This window comes from Adiantum capillus-veneris, chromosome 12 (assembly GCF_014529385.1).
Source record: "Adiantum capillus-veneris isolate H3 chromosome 12, ASM1452938v2, whole genome shotgun sequence".
Taxonomy (NCBI): Eukaryota; Viridiplantae; Streptophyta; class Polypodiopsida; order Polypodiales; family Pteridaceae; genus Adiantum; species Adiantum capillus-veneris.
This window is the reverse complement of record NC_140942.1, coordinates 156,231,057-156,254,565: the sequence shown is the minus strand read 5'-3', so window position 1 is coordinate 156,254,565 and position 23,509 is coordinate 156,231,057. Positions and strand designations below refer to the sequence as shown.

Below are 23,509 nucleotides of genomic sequence, written 5' to 3'. Positions count from 1 at the left end.
AACAACGCATTACGTCAGAAGCTCCTACCGGTAGATCCAGGCCCACCCCTAGATGCACTTATCTCACAGTCCATGTAACTTATACACTCCTCAAGGATCATCTACTTGACATGTAGAGATAGTTGACTCAACCGCTAGAGTGAAGCAGGGATATCCACACTCTCCTACACTTTTTGGTATGTATTGACGAGGTATCTGACTACAATGATAGAGAGGGTGATAAAGGTGCATAGTTATCAGGCACTTGGATACCCTTATCACTTTATGCAGATGCTATTGTTCTCATTGCTGACTTGCTTGAGGGGCTATAGAGACAATTGTATGCATTACAAAGCTTTGCACAGGATACATATTTGTCTATGAACCTTTGGAAGACCAAGTTGATGATATCTAACACAATAGCACAGTGGTGGGTGAGGTCACACTGAGGACACTAAGGAGCTGATCCTAGACGGCAGAGGGAGGATGCATTCCTCCAAGCTACTCTATGCTCCAGAGTTGGGCTTTCACCTTATGTCAATGCACGAGGTGTGCAAGTTAGGTATTGTAGCAAGAAATCTAAGCCGTGCTCTCTACTGTGGGTGCAATATGCAAGAAATCTCACTCCACACACCAAACAAACATTGTAGAGCAATATGAAATGTAGCAAGACAATACTCAATATGACACAATTGACTCCAAACCTAATGGAAGCTTGACCCATTATAGACTCTAGCTGGCAGGACACTCAGCTCCAAGCACAGGACTCACATGTACAAGGGGGTGTTGAGTGCAGGTGTGCAAGTGCTAGACTGAAAACACTTGACTGTAGACTCAATGACTCATAGATATCCCAATATCAACCGACTGAGCATATATACAAAACATAGAGGCCAATCCACAGCAGCTAACCTAAATATCTTTGACAACGCAGTTACGCCTATCTCTGAACTGTAGTGGCGGTGAACTGGCCACTGTGTCCTCTTGATGACCACTCCCTTGTCAGCCACGTGTCCTCTTGATGACCACTCCCTTGTCAGCCACGTGTCCTAGACTACTCATATCACTACCCAAGTGAGATTCCATTGAGAGTGAACCCAAGACCAACTGTAACCGTTGTCGAAGCCTATAGTAACGTTGTCCATGTCTTGTGGCACTATAACTTGCTACAGGTTGCCCGCCACAAGACTACTCAACGTCCCGGAGAGTGGTGGTATAGCTAACTACTGAGCTCTACCAGTGAAGGTGGTGATATGTACATTGTCGAAACTATTGATGCTCCGAAGATGGTGGGGGCTGGTATGGGGATTGAGGCCATGCATATGGAGCAGGATAGGGGCCAAAGCCTAGAGGAGGATACATCGGATAAGGCATTCTTACCACGTGAGTAGATGAAGGGAGGCAATGTGAATAGAAAATAAATGAAATGAAATGAAATGTGAGAGACAGTGTAGTTGATGGCCCTAAAAACCACCGAAATGATAAGCTATAAACGTTGAGGGTGGTTGTGTGAAAGAGGCAAAAAATGACCCCACAAACTGTGAAGATGCTGAAGCTGGATGAGGAGACGCTGATGTCATAGACCTCTCTGCACCATGAGAACTAATAGTAGCATCTATTAATGTTTGTGCGGGTATTGACACGTCAACAATACTTAGTAGTAATAGTAGTAGGCAGTGCATCTGAATGTAAGAGTAAGGACTGCGAAAATGCAACCGAATGTGCATGAGTGCATATAGGACACACACTAGCCACTGTAGGAGTTTTCTCCTGGATAGAGGATAGTTTGTTGGCCTCTCTAAGCTGAAATATTTAGAGTTCTGACTACATTTTTAAGATCCTTTGCTTGTCGATTCAGAATTCTCACTCTTATCCTGTGACTGTGTGAGCAATGCATCTTTGTCCATGACCAGATGATGACTGTTCATAAGCTCTGTGCATGCTTTTGTCAACTGCACCATGCATCTGGTGAGTGCCCTGTAAGGTTTGCACTGCATTCGCAATCTCTTAGTAGCCTTTTTCTCAATTTCCAGAAGCTTGTCTGTGGGGACAAAAAGTGTGGATATTGTCTTCTTGGCTGGATCTGCTGTAGTAGTGGGCATGGGTGTAGTGGTAGGTAGGCGTATCAGGAGTAATGGTAGCCTTGGGCGGGGTGACTAGAGATGATTCCCGGCTAAGGGCTGGGCCAACTTGAAAGGTGCTCCAGCTGTAGGCATAGGGACAAGAGTACCAAGGTGAACCAAAGTCTTAAGGCTTGGCCTCAGTGTACTCAAGTAGCCATGTGGACCAAAGTGCCAAGGTGTAGCTGTGTGGACCAAGGTACTAAGGGATGGGCTAGGTACACCCTGGTGGACCAGCCCTATCTTACCCTTACCCTCTGGTAGCGGATGCAAATGCAGCAAGCCAGTCATCTAGATATTTTCCAAGGGTATATCTTCAGGTCATGTACCTACCGTATTTTTATCAATACATTGAGTCTGTAATCACTTAGTTACTTAGAGTCAAGTGTGGTGCTAGTCTGGGGTGGTACTTTCCTCAGGTTGGTACTAGTCTCAGTCTTAGCCTGAAGTCAGCACCACACTACACTTATCCATTGCACTTTAGCCGTTGCACCCCAATTGTAGCTACGTCTCGGTCTTGGTCTGGAGTTGGGTATGCTGCCAGCCAGTGGTCAAACCTGGTCTTGGTCTTGTAGGCATCTCGTGAGCAATCAAAGTTTACTGAACATGTTGTTTCGCTGGTTCTTGAGTGTTCATCTGCGGTGCTACATGGTGTATTTTCATTGTCTACTGTGCTGTGTGTAGCCCTGCTACAGGTGGGGCGAGGGGTGAGGGGGGTTAGGGGGTGGGTAGGGGCGAGAGAGGGGGGATGGGGAAGGTACTTCACAGAAGGCACATTCCTTAGGAATGCAAAATTGACGATGGGATCCTCAGCAGCATGATGACGGAGCACCAAAGGTTAGGTGTGTGATGTCATTGGATGGGAGGTATAGAAAGTTGAAACTAGTATCTTGTGGCTCCCTAGCATGTGGAGCTACAAAAGAGATCTGCTGCTTCATCCTCTTGATGTCAAGAATGACAGCCAATGCAAGAGTGACATACTCTGTTTGTCCTCTGGCCAGCGGTGTTTTGTCACAGAGTTTCAGTGGAGTCTTTCCACCACAAATATGTGATCTGGTTCTATACCTTTTAATGTGAGAGAGGAGTTTATTGGGTTTGCCTGTCTTTTGGGAAGAGAGGTAGAGAACTGGAAGCTCTTGCTTTTTGGAGGAGAAAGCTGAAGCTGACCTATTCCAGGTTTTGAAAGAAACCTGCCTTTTGTGGGCTATAGTGATCTTGAGACTCAGGGCAATGTTAGCAAGGAGGACACCCTTCTGGCAGAGCAAATTTACTTTGGTAATGCCCATATTCCCCGCATCTGTAGCAACAAAATGGGCCAATTGGATGGGCGAGTCGAAGGATGAGGTAGTCTTTGCCCCTGTGGGACGGAGGTGGAGGTGGAGGTGTAGAAGCTTTTAGGGGCCAATGGGGCATTTGCAGGATAAAAGCTTTGAGATGGAAAAGTGCTCTGCATACCTTGCATGTGGTTTGGATGACCATAGCGAGAACCCATGTTGGATGCAAGTGCTAACCCTTGTTGAAGAGTAGGACCAAGACTTTGTTGTATTTGTCGCAATCCCTTGAGGTAGTAGCAATCCTTTTCCTCATGTCCAGACTTTTCACAGAATTGGCAATAAGCCCGAAGGGGGCATTCATGTGGAGGGTGTCCTAGAGAGCGACATGAGCTACACCAAACCATAGCCTTAGTTTCCTGTTGACACTTGAGCTCCTCTAGCTCGCGCTTGATCTGGTCCAAAGCCTCTTGATGAGGAGGTTTCTCCTGTCGAAGAGAGCAGGATCTCTCCTCTTGAAGAGCTCGTTGTAATTTTAGTGCTTCAAGCTCCCTACATAAAGAAGTCAAGGTGTCAGACGGACTTTCCAAGAGTATAGAGGTAGTCTCTACCTAAGGAGAGTCGTTGAATAGCTTCCTTGCCCCCTCTATCCTAGTAGCAGCAACAACAAACTCCTCCAGAGTGGCTTCAGGTCGGAGACTCTCTCTCAGCTTTTGTTGAGAAGTCTTACGAAGAGCCTTCTCTACCCACTTTTTGACCATAAGTTCACTTGGTTGCTGGGGAAGCTTGGCGACCAAAGACTTGGTTTTGGTCATGAGTTTTGCAAAAGTCTCATTTTGTTGGAGCATCAGGTTGGCCAACTCATCCATAATCCTCTCTTGAAAGTCCCCTAGTCTGAAAGCTTCACATAACAGCTTTCGTAAAGAGGCCAAGTCGTAAAGTGGTTCTTTGCAAATTGACTGTACCATTCGCAATCCAAGGTTGATGGGAAGAGTACTAGCTAGGTGTCTCCTCTGTGGAGACCTTTGAAAGTCGGGAACTTGATGTTCACCTTATCCAGAACGCTTGTCAGCTCCTCCAGGGCTATCTGCTCCTGAGCCTATTGCTCAAGAGGTTGCTGTAACACAGTGGGTGAGAACTAAACTGGGCAAGGTGATCTGGGAGGTGAAGAAGTGGTTGAGGGATTGGAGGTAGCCGCGTAGGGAGGTAGGGGTAATGGGGCTGGTGGACCTCTACTCAGCACAAAGGGTTGGCGCTTCCGATGGTAGTACTTCAAAGGACTCAGTAGTGAACTTTGTCGATCTTTGGATTGCCTCTTATGTGTCATGCAGTAATAAGAAGCCCACCCAAGCTTTGGGCACGAAAACCTTTAGCGTACTAAACACTGGTTCAGATTCCACTAGACCAAGGCAAGTGACTAGATCACTTGGCTAGACCTGGACGATAGACAACTAGACGAGGACGAGAGACTAGACCAGCTGTTCTAGACTAAGCTGGACTCGACCAAGCTGGTCGAGGGGAAGGCGAGAGCTTAAACCAACTAGCTCCTCGACTTGTAGGCTCAACAGAGTGAGACTTCAACCAGGTGTCCCAAAAATGAGAGCACTTGTAGTGGAGATAATGTGTCGTGCTCTCTACAGTGGGTGCTCCTCAATGCAATGTGCATGAAATCTCACTCCAACAGAATGAAAACACTGAAAAGAATGAATAACAGGCAAACACAATGACTCGATAGTAGAACCTGAATAGCATGGGACTCGACTAACTCAAATGAACCAGTACAAACTCAAATGAACCAGTACAGACTCTGGCATGGCAGCACACACAGCTTCATACCCAGAACTCACGGGTACAATGGGGGTTGTCGAGGCTCAAATGTGTAGGGATGGTGCAGACTTGTAGTGCATGGACTCAAGACTGGAGATGCAAGACCTCGACCATACAAAGTAGAAGTAGATGATAGTGATGATAGAGTATCCTACAACTTGCACCAACCACACATATGTATCTCTTAAAGAGCCACCAACGGGTGGCAGATATCCTAATCCAGCTAAGCCTATCTCCTAACTGAGGTGGTGATGATCTGGCCACGGTGTCCAGTAGATCACCATCCGTAACACTTGCCACGTGTTACTGCCCAGGCGAGAGTCCGTCCAATGTGAACTCGTGACCAACTGTAACTAACTACCGTCCTATGCTAGTGACACTATCGCCCTGCTACACTGTGTGTACCTTTACTATCTTGTAGACAGAGGTGACACCTCTGATTGAGAGTACACTACTTGCTTTCATGCCACACCAAGGAGCAGTCTATAACTATTGCACCACAGCTATGTTCCAAAATGTCTCTCATCGACCGAGCATTGGAGCTACAGAGATACAGACGACCGCGACTGAGGAGAGGAGCTACACAGCATCGACGGAGACTACAACAGAAGATTCGAGCCATACTCTCTCGACATCCAGAGTGCAGATGAGGATGGATCCTCACCATTTCTTCCATCTTTGTTTCACACACTGTTACATCCAGTTTACCGGGTACCTATTGTATCAGCTGCTACACCCACGTAGTTTTAGATTGTAGTAGTAGTAGTAGTATTTTGTTCCACTTCTAGTTCTTTTCTAGTTCTTTTGTACCCAGACATGGTATTAGATTCACTATTTTGTAACTGATTGGTCTCATAGGTCATTTTGGCCTTTTGAAGACGTTAATATAACATTTCATTTCATTTCATTTCTCACCCATAGAATGAGACACTGATGTTGTCCAAGGTGCGGTAGAAGAGGATATGGACAATGGTGCATCAAGCTCTTCACATCGACAGATTCCTTTAGATCGTTTGTATTTATCTGAGACTATTGATGCAGTCCTGATGTAAATGGAAGTCACATGCAAGGCTAGCGATTGGAAGCTCACAACGAAGTACCTTAAGGTGGCGAGATCAAAGCAGGAGGATGGACTGAGAATCTATAGCTAGCAAGGTCAATAAAGAAAAGGGATATGTTAGAATGTAGCCGTTTCAGCCAATTCAACCTAAGACAGCAGGAAAAGCTTAGCGTTCCCAAGTTGGTGCTCAAGAAACACATTAGCCTAGCAAACTCTTGTGGAGGTCAGAGGGCTATGGCACAAAAGTGATGCTGACCCTGATCAGGCTTGAAGAGAGTTGGTGTATTGAGAGCACATTGTTGTTTGCCATGTTTTCCATGTTGAGGACTCAATACTGCTTGATGCACTTTTAATACATGTTCGCTTGTCTTTGGTGGGGGTTAGGTGGTCAAGTAACAATGTCTAGGCACTTGTATGCTTTGTAGTTATTGAAAATGGCAAGTATGGTATGGTGCAGACACGATGTGGTGAAGAACCAGCAACCAGGGACTTGGGGCAACTCATGGCATATGCGGCAGCATGGAGAAATGCTAAACATTGGATGGATCTGTTGTAATTTTTGTGCAGTAGGGTGACAACTTGAGGCAGTTGCTTGCTTTGTAGACATTGGCAGCGGCAAGGTGGTAAGGAGCATCCTTGTGAAAATCAGTAGTCAAGAACAACTTGAGGCCAGCTGGTGGAGTAGATGAGCGTAGATTCTGTGTGTTAAATATAGGATGGATTGGCTGTAATTTGTGGTCTCTCGCTTCTGCTATAACTAGCTTTTGGTTTGTAATTTGACTTTGAGCTCAGTGCACTGAACATGTTTTATAAACGGAAGATAAAATTTTCTGGCCAAAAGAGGGATGGCAATGTTTGGTAATGGTGAGTAGCGGACCGCTTGCTTGAAATGCAATCTGCACCATTCATTGGTGTAGGCTTTTTTAAGTGTCGATACATCAATTTCATGCTCCATTCAAGTGAAAAACTGTGGCTTATTTGTGTACTGCCTGCGGTTAGAAAAACACTCAATGCCTACCAATTTTTGGTTGTCATGTGTGCAGTTCCAAGTCTTGAAAGGTTTGCTGAGCTTCCAGTTCAAAACGTGCCTGGACAGCTGATTGTAAAAACAGGGGAACTTGTCATTAATTCTCTCAAAGAAGCTGTTATTCTCACAGTTAGCAATAAGGCAGACCGCCCGATTCAAGTAAGTTGCTGTAAAGGGGCCCAATGGTTATGTTTTTTGGACGGTCACATTGTTTTCCTTCCCCCTTTGAAGCATATATTAGTACAAAATGACGATATGAAAATGTGTATTGATAAGAAGTTGATGATTAACAAACTGGCTTGCTGCTCACTGTCCGCCATTGCCCAGCCCCCCTTATCCCCCTCGCGCAGCCTCTCCCTGCCCTTGCCCGCCCTCCCCTCGCCCGCTGCCCGCTGCCCCTTGCCGGCCTCATCCTCCCCTTCCCCCGCCCTTTCGCTCCTGTGCGCGCCCCCTTCCCCCGCTCCATTCGCCCCGCCTTATCCCCTCCCTCCGAGTCACGCTTTCGGCTCGCAGGCAGGCTGTATTTTTAGCTTCCTTGTGAGCGCCTCGTCGCCAATGCCCTCCTCCATTCAGCAGCAGACACAGAATGGTGGCCTTCTGCTCCACCTCAGAGGGACCCTACAGAAGCCCCCTTGCCCGACACCGCGGAGCCGATGACCCTTCGACTTGCTCTTTCGCCAGAAGAGCAAGCGAGCTTGATGGCCGAATTGGAGCGCTTGCAAGACACTTCGGTTATCTGCAAGATCATTGGCACTCGGCTCAGTCAAGGCAAGGTTCGGTGTGGGCAAGATCACCGATGTCCAGATCCTCGGGAGAGGGTACTACCAGGTAGGTTCGAGTCCGCAGAGATGTTGGCTAAGGTGATTTTGATGAGCCCGCTCAGCATCCAAGCAGCTCGAGCTTACTTCCGACGATGGCATCATGGTTTTGACCCTACTACTCATGTGATTGAGGAGGAGGGAGACTTGCTGATCTCTGTCTGTTTCTCAGGCTTGGGGCGAGAGTACCTCCCTCTTTTCCCCAGGATTGGTTCCATGTTCGGGACAATTGAGGAGTCTCTGCGCACTGCAGCTTCAGTTGTGGCCAAGGCCTCAGGTTTACCTACTGTGCGGGTTCTTGTTCGAGACACACACTCCCTCCCCAAGGTGGTACTGCTGCCTCGGGTGAGTGGGGGATGGATCAGACAGAGTGTGGAGTACTTGGGTCTCTTGAATCGGTGTTTCATTTGCAGACAGATGGGCCATTTGCCGTCCCTCCTCTCTTCCCTGTGGGACCCACAGCCTCAACTCCTGACCCCTCCTCCACTCCTCCCTAGACGCAGGGGATTGGACACCCGTCTGCCATGAGGCGATCTCTTGGTAGTGCTTTTGCTACGAGCCGCGTGTCTCGAGAGGGACAGCCCTATCTAAGGCCGCCTTTTTTGGTGCAGACTTCTCCTTTTGCAGCAGTCCCTAGAGGTTTGACTAGCTTTGACATTTGCAGACGCTGGGACTTTTTCAACTACAGCTTCACACGGTTCTTGGGTGACTCTTCTCCTGACTTGGAGGAGGCTTGCTTTCGAGTCCACTTCCTCTCTCTTGCAGCTAGAGGCATTGAGGCTTTGGACACAGCGGTGGGTTTCTCTTTTCTGCTGTGCAATAGGGATCCCACAGAGTGGACCCAGCACACAATTCTTGAATGGCTCCTGATTCAGGCTATTGAGTTCTCACATCACACAAGGGACTTAGGTTGACTTAGGGTGACAGATCTAATACAGCCACTTTGGCCTCTTGCCAAGTTCAGCGTGGCGCCACCGGATACAGCGGGTTGCAGGCACATTATGGTGCATTTGTTTGGTGACACTCAGAGCCCTCCTTGTTATGTATTTGTACATGAGGATTCTTGGACAGAGGATGTAGCTCTTTGGGTTGTACGCTCGGCTTGGGCCTGGGCGAGACAGTCACTTTTTTTGCGCTTGTCTAGAGGTCGTTCGAATGCGGATTACTCTCCATCCAAACAGGCCTCAAAGATAGCGAGGTTGGCTACTGTTGCAGCATCTGTTTTCTCTCACTGACTCCATGAGGATCATCTCATGGAATGTGCAGGGAATAGGAGGTCCCCAGTTTTAGCGTCAGAGGGGTCGGCTGCATCAAGAGCTTCAGAGATGCCTTGTGGGTGGTGAGATTGACATTCTTATGCTATAGGAACATCATCTTTGTGAGAGCCGCATCAGACTGTGTGGTCAGATTTTGAGTGGTCGCTATGAGACATTTTGGTCAGCTGCATTTGGACCTGGAGGCATCCAGGGAGGGGTATGTATGACTATTGCGGATTCTTTGCAGCAGGCCATTGTGGGCAGAGGTATTAGTGTACCAGGCAGAGTTCAGTGGATTACTGTGCAGGTTCAGGGTTGCCTTACGGGTTTCTTGAACATTTATGCGCCCAATGTAACAAGTGCACGAGTTGTGTTCTGGTCTCAGGTTGTGGAGTCTTTGCCGCATGTAGAGCAGTGATGTGTTGGGGGGGACTTCAACATGTTGGAGGACCCCTTTGATTGGATTGGAGGTGGCCATGTCATGGTACACGGGGCTGAGCTTGCAGCCTGGGAGCGGTTTTGTATGACTGTGAGGGATTTTGATGTTTGGCAGCACTTAGGTTTTGTACGACCCCCTGGCAGCCTGGTTTTCTCCCGTTTTGATCGCAAGTTGGAGGAGTGAATCTATCTAGGATAGATCGTTTATATGCTAGTGACCGCATTTGAGACTGAGGTGGGTCAGTTTGCATCCTGGCTGGGACATCCTTTTCGGACCATGCACCAGTGATCCTCACAGTGACAGATAGACATAGGAGGCAGCACGATGCTACGCATACCTGAGAGGATCTTGCTGGACTCTGAGCTCAGAGAGCGAGTGGTGGCGCTTTGGACAGAGGGCTTGGACACGCAAGACTCTCCTGTTGATAGAGTGGCCTCTGGACTTGCTCAGCTTAGCCATTTCTTTTCTCAAGAGTCTACGGCCCGCCTGGCTGCAGCGAGAGAGGAGGAGCAAGGTCTTCCACGAGGCGTTGCTTCCCTGCAGAGGATGCAGGAGCAGCACCCAGACAGTCCCTGGTTGGAGGAGAAGTTGCAGCAGGCTCGCGAGGAGCTTGCCAGCACAAAGGAGAGGCATCATGAGTTTGCTTTCTATCGACAGGCATCTCAGTGGACCCAGGTGGGTGACAGAGTTACGGGGGCATTCTTTGAGACTGTGGGACCGCGGCATGCGTACGCTAGTGTCAGCCAGTTGAGGAGGCATGACGGGTCAGTTGCTTCAGAACCAGAGGGCATGCGTGCAGTTGCTACTGACTTTTACCATGACATGTTGTGAGTAGAGCCTCAGCCGGAGCGTCAAGATCCATGCAGAGAGCTGGTCTGGGCACAGATGGCTTTTCTTGTGACTGAGGAGATGCATCAGAGGCTTGAGCTGCCTCTTTAGCTAGAGGAGCTCCACATGGCCCTCAGAGCACTTCCCCGTGGTAGCTGTCCAGGTGAGGATGGTTTGACTCCCAATTTTTTCTTATGTACTGGGACTTGCTTGGCTCAGACCTTTGCAGCGCTTTTCAGTACATCTTAGACACAGGAGAGATGCGTGACAGCATGAGTGAGGGTTTGATCTACCTCATTCCCAAGGAGGGTGGTTCCTTGGATGAGATTCGGCAGTGGCGACCTATCACCATGCTTAACTCAGCCTAAAAAATTCTTGCCAAGGCTCTGACTTTGAGGATTCAGTCACTTCTAGAGAGAATTATACATGGTACTCAGATAGGTTTTGTTAAGGAGCGCAATATCCTTGACAACATATTTACTTTTTGGGAAGCATCCGCCCTCGCGCACCTCCGTGAGGAGGATCTGGTGATTCTTCTTCTCGATTTTGAGAAGGCCTATGATAGAGTTGACTGGGAATTTTTGGAGGGCACTCTACGTAGGATGGGCTTCTCAAATGCTTGGATCAGAGGTGTGTCAACTCTTTACAGACGGGCACACAGTCAAGTACTGTTGGCAGGTGGTAGAGGAGATCGCTTTATGCTCACACGTTCGGTTAGAGACAGGGCTGCCCTCTTGCCCCCTTCCTCTTTCTGTTCTATGCTGAGGCGATGAGCAGATTTTTGGTTTCACAGAAGGTTGGTTTATGTGGCTTAGCGCTTATTATTCGGGGCGATGAGCTACTGGATGCTGAGTTTGCAGACGACTCACCTTTGTACTTGGAGGGCTAGGAGGCCAACCTACAGAAGTGTGAGCAAGCTCTTGAGATCTTTTGTTGTGCATCAGGCGCACTGGTCAACTGGAGGAAGACAGTGGCTTTCTCGGTTGGCAGTGCTCTGACGCCTGATTGGATGCCAGGTGAGGGTTTCAGATGGATCCCCCGAGGGACTGCTGTTCGTTACTTGGGCTGTCAATTTGGCTTGGACTTGTCTCCTGAGCAGCAGATTGCTACCCTCCTCCTGTCCATCAGGAGGAAGCTGTTACATTGGAGCTCGACACGACTTTCTTTGGTAGGCAGAGTTGTAGTTGCCATACAAGTGCTGTTGGCTACTATGTGGTACATTACATCTTGTTGGATCTTTTCGAGCTCCTGCATCAGCCAGGTAGAGAGGATGATCATGGATTTCCTTTGGTCAGGGCACGATACTTAGATAGCCCGGGCTAGAGTGGCTGGGCAGGTCATCACTCTACCTTGTTCTCAGGGGGGGTTGGGGATCATAGACCTTGCAAAGTAGAGCAGAGCCCTTCTTGGGAAGTTGGTTATCAAAGGACTGCTTCCAGGGGAGGAGCTCTGGAAGGAGTTTTTGCTTCAATGGCTTAGAGCTAGAGTGCCTCAGGCTCAAGGCCCTTGGAGACCTTCCACCAGATGGATTTTCACAAAGATGCGCAGAGTTGGCTCGAGCAGGAGACTAGAGGACCGATTTGCTGTGAGCGTTCTTCGTTCCTGAGAGCGGCTGCAGAGAGGCCTGGAGCAACACCAACCTACTTGCATGGAGGAGCGCCTGAGACAGCCCCTTGTTTGGAACCCCATGGTCAACACTCAAAGAGGCCACTTGGTTGGTAGTAGGTCTCATGTCTCTTGGGGTCCCATGGCAGAGGGTCCAACACGCACTTTGGGTGACTGACTACAGTTCTCAGGTATGTCAGAGGAGCTTCAGAGCATCCAACTACAGGGCATGAGAGCGGTGTAGAGCATGTGCCAGGACATCACAGTGGCAGTATCTGCTGAGTGGCTTACACCTCTTGAGTCAGCAATGCCTAGATGGATGCTGTCCTTCACGCGACTGGAGGTCCTCATCATAGTTCGGGCTTGCTCAGAGACGATACCTCCATGTTTTTCGAGCTACATGGTGAGGGTCGGTTACATAGCGTCTACATCGAGGCCCCACAGGTTGCAGAGTGTTGTTTCAGAGGATCAGAGTTGTGGGCATCTTTGGGAGGACTTGTGTCATAGATCCTGACCTAACAGCTCTTCAGACATGCCACTAGAGGTTGTGGGTGTAGCGCGGATAGTGTGTCGTGCTCTCTACGGTGGGTGCTCCTCAGTGCGATGTGCGTGACATCTCACTCAAAACAGAATGAAACAAAAGAAACAATGGATCACAGTTGATCAACACAGAGACACAACAGTAGACCAGAACATATGGACTCGACTATCTCAAAGAACAGATACAGACATATGGACTCAACTATCTCAAAGAACCGATACAGACTCTGGCGTGGCAACACACTCAGTTCCAGCCCAGAACTCACGGATACAATGGGGGTGTCGAGGCTCAGATGTGCAAGGATGGTGCAGACGTGCTGTGTATAGACTGTCTACTCTAGAAGATGACGACGCTGGACCTTATATGAAGAAGATAATCCCGACAAACCCAAGAGCTACTACTCATGTGTACCACCATAAAGAGCCACCAACGGCTCATAAATGTTAGCCATCTAAGTCTATCCCCAAACTGAGTGGTGGTGATGACCTGGCCACGATGTTCACTAGACCACCATCCGTATCCCTGCCTAGCCCAAAGAGTCCGTTGAACCAAACCAGACCAACTGTACTAATTGTGTGTCTTGTGAAAGTGACACTGTAGCCTGCTACAGGTTGCCTGCCACGAGACCGCTCACCGTCTCGGTTAGAGGATCAATGAAACTAGAGAGAACAGTGAAACACCAAAAAAAATGCAGTACACTCTGACTGAAGAGAGTGATGTTTGGAGAAGATCTTGAGTTCCCAAGAAGAAGTACCAATGAAGCAATGTCCATATTTGCAAGATATGCTGAAGGAGTAATGACCTTGGCGCAATGAGGTAAACTGACCAAAAGATTGCCAAGATTAACAAATCCCACAAAGCACCCAAAGTGAGGAATCTGCAGCTAGTTGCAGTTGGCTAGAGGGGAAGGAGTAGGTAGGGGAGGGGTGAGGGGGAAAAGGGGTGGGTAGGGGCGAGGGGGGAAGGGCTAGTTAGGGGCGAGGGGGGGAGGGAACGAGTTGGGGAGGGAACGAGTTGGGGAGGGGGTAGGGCGAGTTGGTGAGGGGGACTAGTTGGGAGGGGGGACGAGTTGGGGAAGAGGACTAGTTGGGAGGGGGGACTCGTTGGGGAGGGGGTAGGGACAAGTTGGGGAGGGGGACGAGTTGGGAGGGGGGACTAGTTGGGGAGGGGGGTAGGGACGAGTTGGGGAGGGGGGGGGGGGGGGGGCGAGTTGGGAGAGAGGGGGTACGAGTTGGGGAAGAGGGAAAAATGGTGGGTAGGGCCAAGGGAGTGTGAGGGGGTGGGTAGGGCGAGGGCAAGAGAGAATTGTATAGGGTGGGGGTGTGGGGAGGCGGATAAGGGATGGGTAGGAAATAGTTGATCAAAAGCAGATACAGATACAATGCTAACCTAGCAGATACCACCTGAGTTATATTGACAGCGGTCCTCCTACTACGCTCCTATGCGAGCTTACCCAATGCTTTTAGTAAAGGTTCAACTGAGCAATCAACTTCTGTGACTTCTATGCTAGTTGTTTGATTAAGTGGTTCATTGGGCTCAGCTACGGTAGGAACACATCGAAAGGGTGTGACCTCAGGCAAAGGCATAGCTGAGCCCAATGCTTTTAGTAAAGGTTCAACTGAGCAATCAACTTCTGTGACTTCTATGCTAGTTGTTTGATTAAGTGGTTCATTGGGCTCAGCTACGGTAGGAACACATCGAAAGGGTGTGACCTCAGGCAAAGGTTGAATAGATAGTCCATAACAAGGCGTAGACTTGGTAGCTTCCAACCACTCTAGCAGATCTTCGTCTGACCCTTCAGGTGTAGTAGGCTGTTCCTTTTTAGGGTTGGTTTCCATTGACAAAGAAACTTGTTGCACCACGGGATCCATACCTCCTTCTAAGAGAATGAGTTGCATCGGGGAGCCAGAAGTATGCATCCACATGGCATCGTTTCCCCAATCATGAAGTGCTTCAGTGTGTCGCAGCCATGGTCTTCCAATGAGCAAGGGAAATCCGCCCTCCACCTGGGGAAGACGAACCACAACAAAATCCAAGTTAAAAGTAAAGTCTTGTACCTGCAGAGGCACATTGTCCACTATGCCCACTGGGTAGACTGTCCGCTGGTCGGCCAATGTAACTGTGAAAGGAGCAGGGCGAGTAGGCTGTAGACCTAGAGCTATCATAGTGAACTCGAGCATCAGGTTGATGCCAGATCCACTATCCACTATCACTCTTGAGAATTGCCAACCCAAAACGGACACTGTTAGGCGAGGGCTTCTATAATCAGTGAGTCGAGCAGCGGGATTGGATATGATATAGGACTCTGATGGTTGCATTGGGAGGTGCCTGCCACTAGGACTTGCTCCAGGGTAAAGTGACTGAATAACAACAAGGGTGTCACTTCTAAAACTCGCATCTAGTCGCAGCATGTCATAGAGGGACACTTGTTGGAAGGTGTTCTTCAAGATTGTCTCTGTTGTAAGCTTCTCTTTTTCTACCGGTTGTTTCTCTGGTACCTTGATCTTCTATAGATCGGAAACTGCTTCCAAGAAAGCTTCATCAAGATCGGAGAGCAAAGATTTGGATTCTTGCTTGCCATTGGGTGATGGCTTGTCAGCAGCTGAAGGCAGGGTATCCACTATTGGGAGAATGTGTGGGGGAGTTGAATGTGTTGGAATACTAAGACCGAGAGCGGTTCTCTGGGCCTGAGTGAGGACACCCGATGGCTCCTCTACCAACTCAGCTTATTTTGATGGGTAACCACGTGGGTAGAAGGGGGCGGCTGAGGAACGGTGCTAACTGCTATCAGATTGAGCTTGAGAAAGGTAAACTCATTCTGGCTTTGACTTGGGTTCGAAGCTGTGGATGCACTAAGTTTCGGGAAATCCTTACTGTAGTGATCCTTCGTTTCCGGGCAATGACGGTAGGGAGGGGACCCTTCGGGCAGAGGGCATTTGTTTTGGTAATGACCATATTCCCCGCATCTGTAGCACAAAATGGGCCGATTCAATGGGCGAGTCGAAGGGCGAGGTAGTCCTTGCCCCTGGTGCATGGAGTTGGAGGTGGAGGCATAGAAGCTTTGAGGTGATGAGGGAGCATGGGTATGATAAAAGCTCTGAGAGGGAAAATAAATTTTCATACCTTGCATAGGAGGGGCTATCAATAAAAGTGGCATGTGGTCTGGATGGCCACAGGTAGAAACCATATTGGATGCAGGTGCTGACCCTTGTTGAAGAGTATGACCAAGACTTTGCTGTATTTGTCGCAATCCGTTGAGGTAGTAGAAATCCTTGTCCTCATGACCAGACTTTTCATAGAAGTGGCAGTAAACCCGAAGGGGGCATTCATGTGGAGGGTGCCTTGGAGAGCGGCATGAGCTACACCAAACCATAGCCTTAGTCTCTTGCTGAGACTTAAGCTCTTCTAGCTCGCGCTTGATCTGTTCCAATGCCTTGTGATGTGGAGGCTTCTCTTGTCTAAGAGAGAAGGACCTCTCCTATTGAAGAGCTCGTTGTAACTTTAGGGCTTCCAGTTCCCTGCGTAAAGAAGTTAAAGGATGAAAAGGACTTTCCAAAAACACTGAGGTGGTCTCTACCTGAGGAGAGTTGGTTAATAGCTTCCTAGCTCCCTCTATCCTAGTAGCAGCCGCGACAAACTCCTCCAAAGTGGCGTCAGGTCGGAGACTCTGTCGGAGTTTTTCCTGGGAAATTTTGGGAAGAGCCTTCTCCACCCACTTCTTAACCATAAATTCCCATGGTTGCTGAGGAAGCTTGGCAATTAGAGACTTGCTTTTAGTCACGAGTTCTGCAAAAGTCTCCTCTGGCTGGAGCACCATGTTGGCCAACTCATCCAAAACGTTTTCCTGGAAGTCACCTTGCCTGAATGCTGCACAAAACTGTTGTCTTAAAGCTGCCCAAGTTGCAAAGTGATTGTCTGCAAACTGACTGTACCACTTGTCTGCTAAACCATCCAAGGTTGATGGAAACAACACCAAATAAGCATCTTCTCTATTAAGACCACGACCTCTACAGAGAGATACTAACCTCCTTGCATGGTTGTCTGCATCTTCTGAGGAGAGTCCCTTGAAAGTAGGAAACTTGATGTTTACCTTGGCCAAAACACTGGTCAACGCTTCCATGGCCTCTTGCTCAGGAGACTGTTGCTCAATAGCTTGCTGTAACAAAATGGGGGAGAGCTTCACTGGGGAAGGTGACTTGAAGATGTAGAATTGGATGGAGGAATGGATGAGGCTGTATGTGGAGGTGGGGGTGATGAGGTTGGTGGACTTCTACTAGGTACCAAGGGTTGACGCCTTCTTTTGTAGTACTTCAAAGGACTCAGTAGTGCGCTTTGACGCTCTAATGACCGCCTTGTATGTGTCATGCAGTGACCACAAACTTTGGGCAAGAAGACCTTTAACTGGCTGAGCACAGGTCTAGACTCTACTAGACCAGGGCGAGTGACTAGACCACCTGGCTGGACCAGGGACGAGGAAGGTCTAGACCCGGGACCAAGGTAGGATCCGTACGTACGTACGGATCGGTACGGTACGGTACGTCCGTACCGTACCGTACGGATTCGTACTGTACGGGTTTTTTTTTTTTTTTTTTTGGGCCGCAGTGTTGTTGGTAGTATGTGGAAATAAACCCTATTGTGGCAGGAATTTTTGGTTTGCCCTTCTTTAGCCTTATCCCAACACCTAGTTTTGTAGACATTTCGATACAACTTGCATTTATAGAGCACACACGAACGTCATTGCGGTGGTGAATATAGGAGGGCAAGCACGATCAGGAACTCGTATGAAAGCTTTGCCTTGGATTATAGAATAGTGAACTAACATCCTTGGAGTGATACTTATGAATTTTTTATCAAGTATAGACCATATTGTAGGTTTTTGGAATTTAAACCTTGCCCGGGACGAGAAAGGACTAGACCAAGACGAGAGCTTGGTTGGACCAGGGCGAGAGAGGACCAGACCAACAGGGTGAGAGATTAAGTCAGCTATACTATGCTGTGTGTCTAGGGTGAAACTGGACCAGATCAGCAGGCTGGGCAAGGCGAAGTAGGTGAGGCTAGGTAAACCAACTAGCTCCTCGATTTGTACCTCAACAGAGAGTGAGACTTCATTTGAGGTCCCACCGGGCGTGCTAAAAATGAGAGCACCTGTAGCGCGGATAGTGTGTCGTGCTCTCTACGGTGGGTGCTCCTCAATGCAATGTGCGTGACATCTCACTCAAAACAGAATGAAACAAAGGAAACAATGCATAACAGCTGATCAACACATAGACACAGCAGTAGACCAGAACATATGGACTCGACTATCTCAAAGAACCGATACAAACATATGGACTCGACTATCTCAAAGAACCGATACAAACTCTGGCGTGGCAGCACACTCAGCTCCAGCCCAGAACTCACGGGTACAATGGGGGTGTCGAGGCTCAGATGTGCAGGGATGGTGGAGACGTGCTGTGTATAGACTCTCTACTCTAGACGACGACGCTGGACCGTATATAAAGAAGATAATCCCAATGACCCAACAACTACTACTCATGTGTACCACCATAAAGAGCCACCAACGGCTCATAAATGTAAGCCATCTAAGTCTATCCCCAAACTGAGTGGTGGTGGTGACCTCGCCATGATGTTCACTAGACCACCGTCCGTATCCCTGCCATGTGTCACTGCCCAGCCCAGAGAGTCCGTTGAACCAGACCAGACCAACTGTGCTAACTGTGTGTCCTGTGAAAGTGACATTGTAGCATGCTACAGTGGACTTGACAGAGCTCTCCACTGGCACGAGTGCAGTGGGATCCTGGAGAGTGGTTTTGGAGGGACCCTTTCTCCTCAGCCGACCATCCAGGTGTCCCTTTCTTTCAGAACACTGTTCGACTGGGACGTCACTTACTGGCAGCACGGAGAGAGGCTTGTCCTGCTGCAGCACCTCAGTGGCGAGACGAGGGTCTCATAGTTGAGTCCTTGCCAGCCTTTTGGGCGAGGTTGTGGGACGCCAGATAGCTGCGGCGAGTCACTTCGTTCCAGTGGCTGTTTGCACATAGAGCTACAGCAGTGGGGAGCTGGCCTGCACATAGTGGTCTCTCTGCAGCATGTGCGGTTTTGTGACCATCCTGTGGAGAGTCAATATCATTGTCGGCACCTTGCTCAGCAAATTGACTGTCAGATGGTGTTTCTAGTCCCAGACTGCATCAAGCGGCTAGGGCCATGCCGTCAACACACTTGACACACAAGGTTCATGTTGAATGCACAACGCAACGTGTGCAGCTTTAGCCTCAGTTAAAAGATGAATACTTGTCAGAGAAAGCAATTAGAAAGCTGCTTATGTGGGATGCCAGTCTCATTTTAGTCTCCACTCTTTGGAAATTTATACTGGCTTCACTTTTTTGAGTTTTTTTCGTGCAATTGGCACCCCAATGTACTGAAAGTCATGTATCTGATCTGTTCTGTAGGTTGAGTTGGGCCTCCTGTGGATGCTAACATTTCTATTTCTTTCTTTCTCAACAATGTGTGAAGTTTTGAAAATCCAACAATAGCGTGAGAGTAGTGGGGAAAAAGAAATACTGCAGAGTCCGGTCTTTGTGGTAGGATGCTTGACACACATTGAAGCCTCACGCCAAAGGGATAGGATATGGGGGGGTACAAGGTGATTTTATACTTTGATTCAGACTACAATATTGTACGAAAGGCTAAAACTGCTTTTCAAGGTACCTAGCAAAAAATTAGATTTCTAATGGATCAGAAACTTTTGGGCTCTCAAGCTGCTTTTGCAGACCAAAACAACAGCATAGCAATGTTTGAGGGTTCCGAACAGAGAAATAAAATTCATGTGGGGACCACTATTGGATTTTTGAATGAGATGATTTTTCAGGTTTGTGAACAGGGAAACATTGGTTTCTGCTCTTAAAGCGGCTCCTTTCCGTTTCCATGAGCGTGTTATTTTCTGCCCTTTAGCCATGCTACTTTCCCTTCCAGATTCACTGGGCCTCTGCTCAATGGTTACTCCTTTCCAAGCTGCCCAAGTATTTTCACTGGATCTGCCATTGACTCATTGACTAGAAACGTTATTTCTAGTTGAATCATTGGCAATTCATCTTTTCAAGTGAGGATGAGCTCCTAGTTGTCAAGTATCATTCATTATTACTGCTTGTTTAGATACTTGAGTTCTCCTTGCTGGGCAGGTGTAGTTTATACATTCTTGGAAGTACGATGATTTATGGAGGCTGACTTCTTACTTCTCTGGAAAGAATAATCATGACTGTCCCTTCTGGCACCCAGAGGTTGAAGTTTCAGGTTTAGACACAAACCATACTATTTTGCAGCATTCTGTGACTTGTGTTTACAAATGTTTGTGGTACCATTTTCTTGCAATTCAGAATTTCCATGATGTTAGGGGCACCTCTACATTTGTTTACAATTGTTGAACTTCTTGGGTGGCATTTGTAGCGGAGATAATGTGTCTTTTGCCCTCTATAGTGGGTGCTCCTCAATGCAATGTGCGTGAGATCTCACTCCATAGAATGCAAACACAGAAGACAATGAACAACAGAGCAACAACAGTACGACTCAGAGAACCTGAACATGGACAACATCAACATCGACAAACTCAAAGAAACCAATACAGACTCTGGCATGGCAGCACACTCTAACTCCAGCCCAGATCTCATAGTTACAGTGGGAGTGTCGAGGCTCAACTGTGCTGGGATGGTGCATATGTGCTGTGTACAACTCAAGATGATAGACTCTAGACGACTGACCACACAAAAGTAGATGATCCGCTAAAGCCCAAAGCAGCTATAGATATATACAACCATAAAGAGCCACCAATGGCTCGCAAATATATAATCGAGCTAAGACTATCTCAAAACTGTGGTTGGGGTGGTTTGGCCCTGCATCCGCTAGACCACCACCCATATGCCTGCTACGTGTCACTACCCAGGCAAAAGTCTGTCCAGTGTGGACTCAGCCCAACTACAACTAAATGTCTGTCCACTGCCTGCGACACTGTAGCCGTGCTACAGGTGGCCCGCCACAAAGCCACTCACCGTCTCTGTGAGAGTAACACTATGCTATAAAGAGACCCGGGAAGTCACTATATGTACAAAAGAAAACAGAGCAGAGCAGTGCGGTCCTGTCAACTGAGAGAAAGAGTCGTCTCCACTGTTGCATCTGAAGTATCCGCCTCTGGGGGAGGAGCCATCAAATCGATAGTGGGAGGCTGCTGCTGATGAGCTCTACTGCTCTGGACGAACTGGTCGGTGACGAGAGCTGCCACCTGTTGCGAAGCTGATGGAAGCACCTGGCTTGCAATGTACTCAGGGCGTCGACTAACACAGCCATGGCGGTGTGCGCCAGCAAGGCCGTCGCAAGGAATGCTTTGTGTCGACTGCATATTTGGTAGGGAAGCCGATGGCTGAAGCCCCTGAGGATAGTAGGTAAAGTGCTGAGGCTGGCCGTATCTGACAGAAGTGTGAGTAGAGGGTCCTATGAAATGGGTAGAGATACCTTGTTGTACATACCCAACAGGAGTCTGTACTTGTATTCAATGCCCTGTCTAGCTATATCCCCTACTCACTGGAGCCTAAAATCCCATATCACTGTGGAGTAGCACTTCCCGAAGTCCCTACAGTTGAGCTCCAAGGTCGTTGATGATTTTAGACTTTTCTTGCAATGCGTGTCGCAAAGCAAAATAGTGGTGTCTCTATCCGCAATTGCGCTCTCTGCGCCACGTTGAGAGCCCTTCATAGTTGCGTATGTAGCGGAGTGTCGTTGGTAAGTAGCCGCCAACCGCTTTGCCCCAAGCTCAATGGTAGCAATGGCCTGTTTGGACTCATGCAATATGTCCTCAGATAGCCAAAAAAGTGATGTAGAATCCGAAACTGTGGAAGATCCCGTAGCAGTGTCACGTGGGAGAGGGGTGGCAAGTGGCACCGTTGATGGTGGTGGACTGGGAGCATGCCTTTCTGGCGAAAGAGAGACTGGTGGAGTTTCTGGAACAGGGATAAGTATAGGAGAAGAGGCATCTGCAAGCGGGACGCTGGAGCTAGTCACTGTGGTAGAAGTGAAAATGGCAGAAGTAGGAAGAGGGACACACACTGTAGAAACCACAGCTGAAACATGCATAGTGTGATCTGAAACGCCGGGGCGCCGTACGGGGTGTTTCATCCGAAGCCGTTGGCTTTCAGATACTGGCAGCGATGTTAGAGATTCTACTGTGTCCTTCACCACTCGAGCTCTTTGAAGAGCAGCTTCAAGCTCCGCTATTTGGTAAGCAATCTGTCCTTTGCATCGCTTTCAAGGAATTTCTTCATGATGGAAACTCAGAGTCTTCCATGTCTTTGGGGCTTCACTATTGCCACGAAGGCTAGCCCACTATTGACGAGCAGACTTCTAGAAGTGCATAGCTACATGGCGTAGCTTGGAGGACTCCGTGAAGCCCTCGTCTCCAAAGGCCACATCAAATTGTTGGATGAAGGCCGATACTTTGTCTTTGGTGGCACCAAAGGTACCATCATAGGTGAGAAAAGAGATACTCTTTCCTCCCTCTTTGAATTTCTTGAGCTTTTGGGACCTTCGCCATGCAGGGCTAGTTTTGCGATGTCCTCTCCTCTTGTATTCTTTAGGAGAATAACTATTGCTTTTTCCTCTTCTTCTTCTTCTTCGGTAAACTTGTTGTATGGGCTATAGATTTTTCTTTTGCTTTAGAGTGCGTACTTTGTATCACGGTATCCACATCCACAGGGCTTACATGTATGTTAATACCCCAAGCCAACAGAGGAGTTCCAAAGCACTGAAAGCTAGATTGTACCGACTGCACTTGTGCTAGAAACCTCTTAGCCCAGGACTGTAAAGATGTGTAAAGAATCTGATAGAAACCACACGGAATAGAGTTGATTAGGCAATAGAGGCCGTTGCAGTAAGAGGACAGCGTAGGTACATCGCGTTTGTCCTTACTTACTTTAGCCATAGTTACCCGGAACGCGGAACGAGAACGGCGACGGGATCCCCCGCGGAACGGGGGAACGGTGAGGGGTCCGGAACGGGAACGGCGCGGAACGGGAGGCATAAAAACACCCAAATAATGCAATTTTAAGCTCTGTGTGATTCAAATATAGTAGTGTCAGAGTCCTTTGACTCTAATACTCACAGAAAACTTGATTTGAAGACCATTCAACCTTACTATGGCCAACGTATGTCGTATAGGCTTGAGAGCTTGAGGGGGGAGGGACGCGGAGAGAGAGAGAGAGAGAGAGAGAGAGAGAGAGAGAGAGAGAGAGAGAGAGAGAGAGAGCTTAAAAGTGGGAGACTCGACTCTCGAGAGAGCTTGAGAGAGAGGGGGAGAGGGAGAGAGCCTTGCCGACTAACAAGGCTAGAGCTTGAGAGTCAAGACTCGAGACTCGAGAGGGTAGAGCTTGAGCTTTCACCCTTGAGAGCTTGTGTGCACTGTGAAGGTAAGGGGTGGGGGGAAGGGCATTTAAGAAGGGGGAGCCTCACAAGATAAAGCTCAAAAATCTGAAAATCTGCCATTCCCAGCCGTTCTGGGCCGTTCCTAACCGTTCCGAGCCGTTCCGGGCTGGCCGTTCCGGTACCAAAAACCCCTGCGGAACGTCTGGCCGTTCCGGGCCGTTCCGGGCCATGAAGACCCTCCGGAACGCCGTTCCGGTGTTCCCAACCCATAGGGAGGCGTTCCCTGGTAACTCTGACTTTAGCATCTCTGACCAGAATGTAATACTTGAATATA

At 48.5% G+C, this 23,509-nt stretch overlaps 1 protein-coding gene across 2 annotated transcripts in view; it reads left to right on the top strand.

Annotated features, from left to right (window-relative positions):
• The window catches only part of URE (urease), a 225,361-nt gene that overhangs the window by 46,349 nt on the left and 155,503 nt on the right, over positions 1-23,509 (top strand). Inside the window, exons 1-2 of one of the 2 annotated variants that reach the window (XM_086525905.1) lie at positions 7,331-7,443; positions 19,950-20,061. In XM_086525905.1, coding sequence (XP_086382031.1) covers positions 20,023-20,061 — 39 coding nt within the window. In that variant the 5' untranslated portion in view covers positions 7,331-7,443; positions 19,950-20,022. Of the gene's footprint in view, positions 1-7,300; positions 7,444-19,949; positions 20,062-23,509 lie in introns of those variants that run through there. The other variant, XM_086525904.1, reaches the window with a different exon arrangement.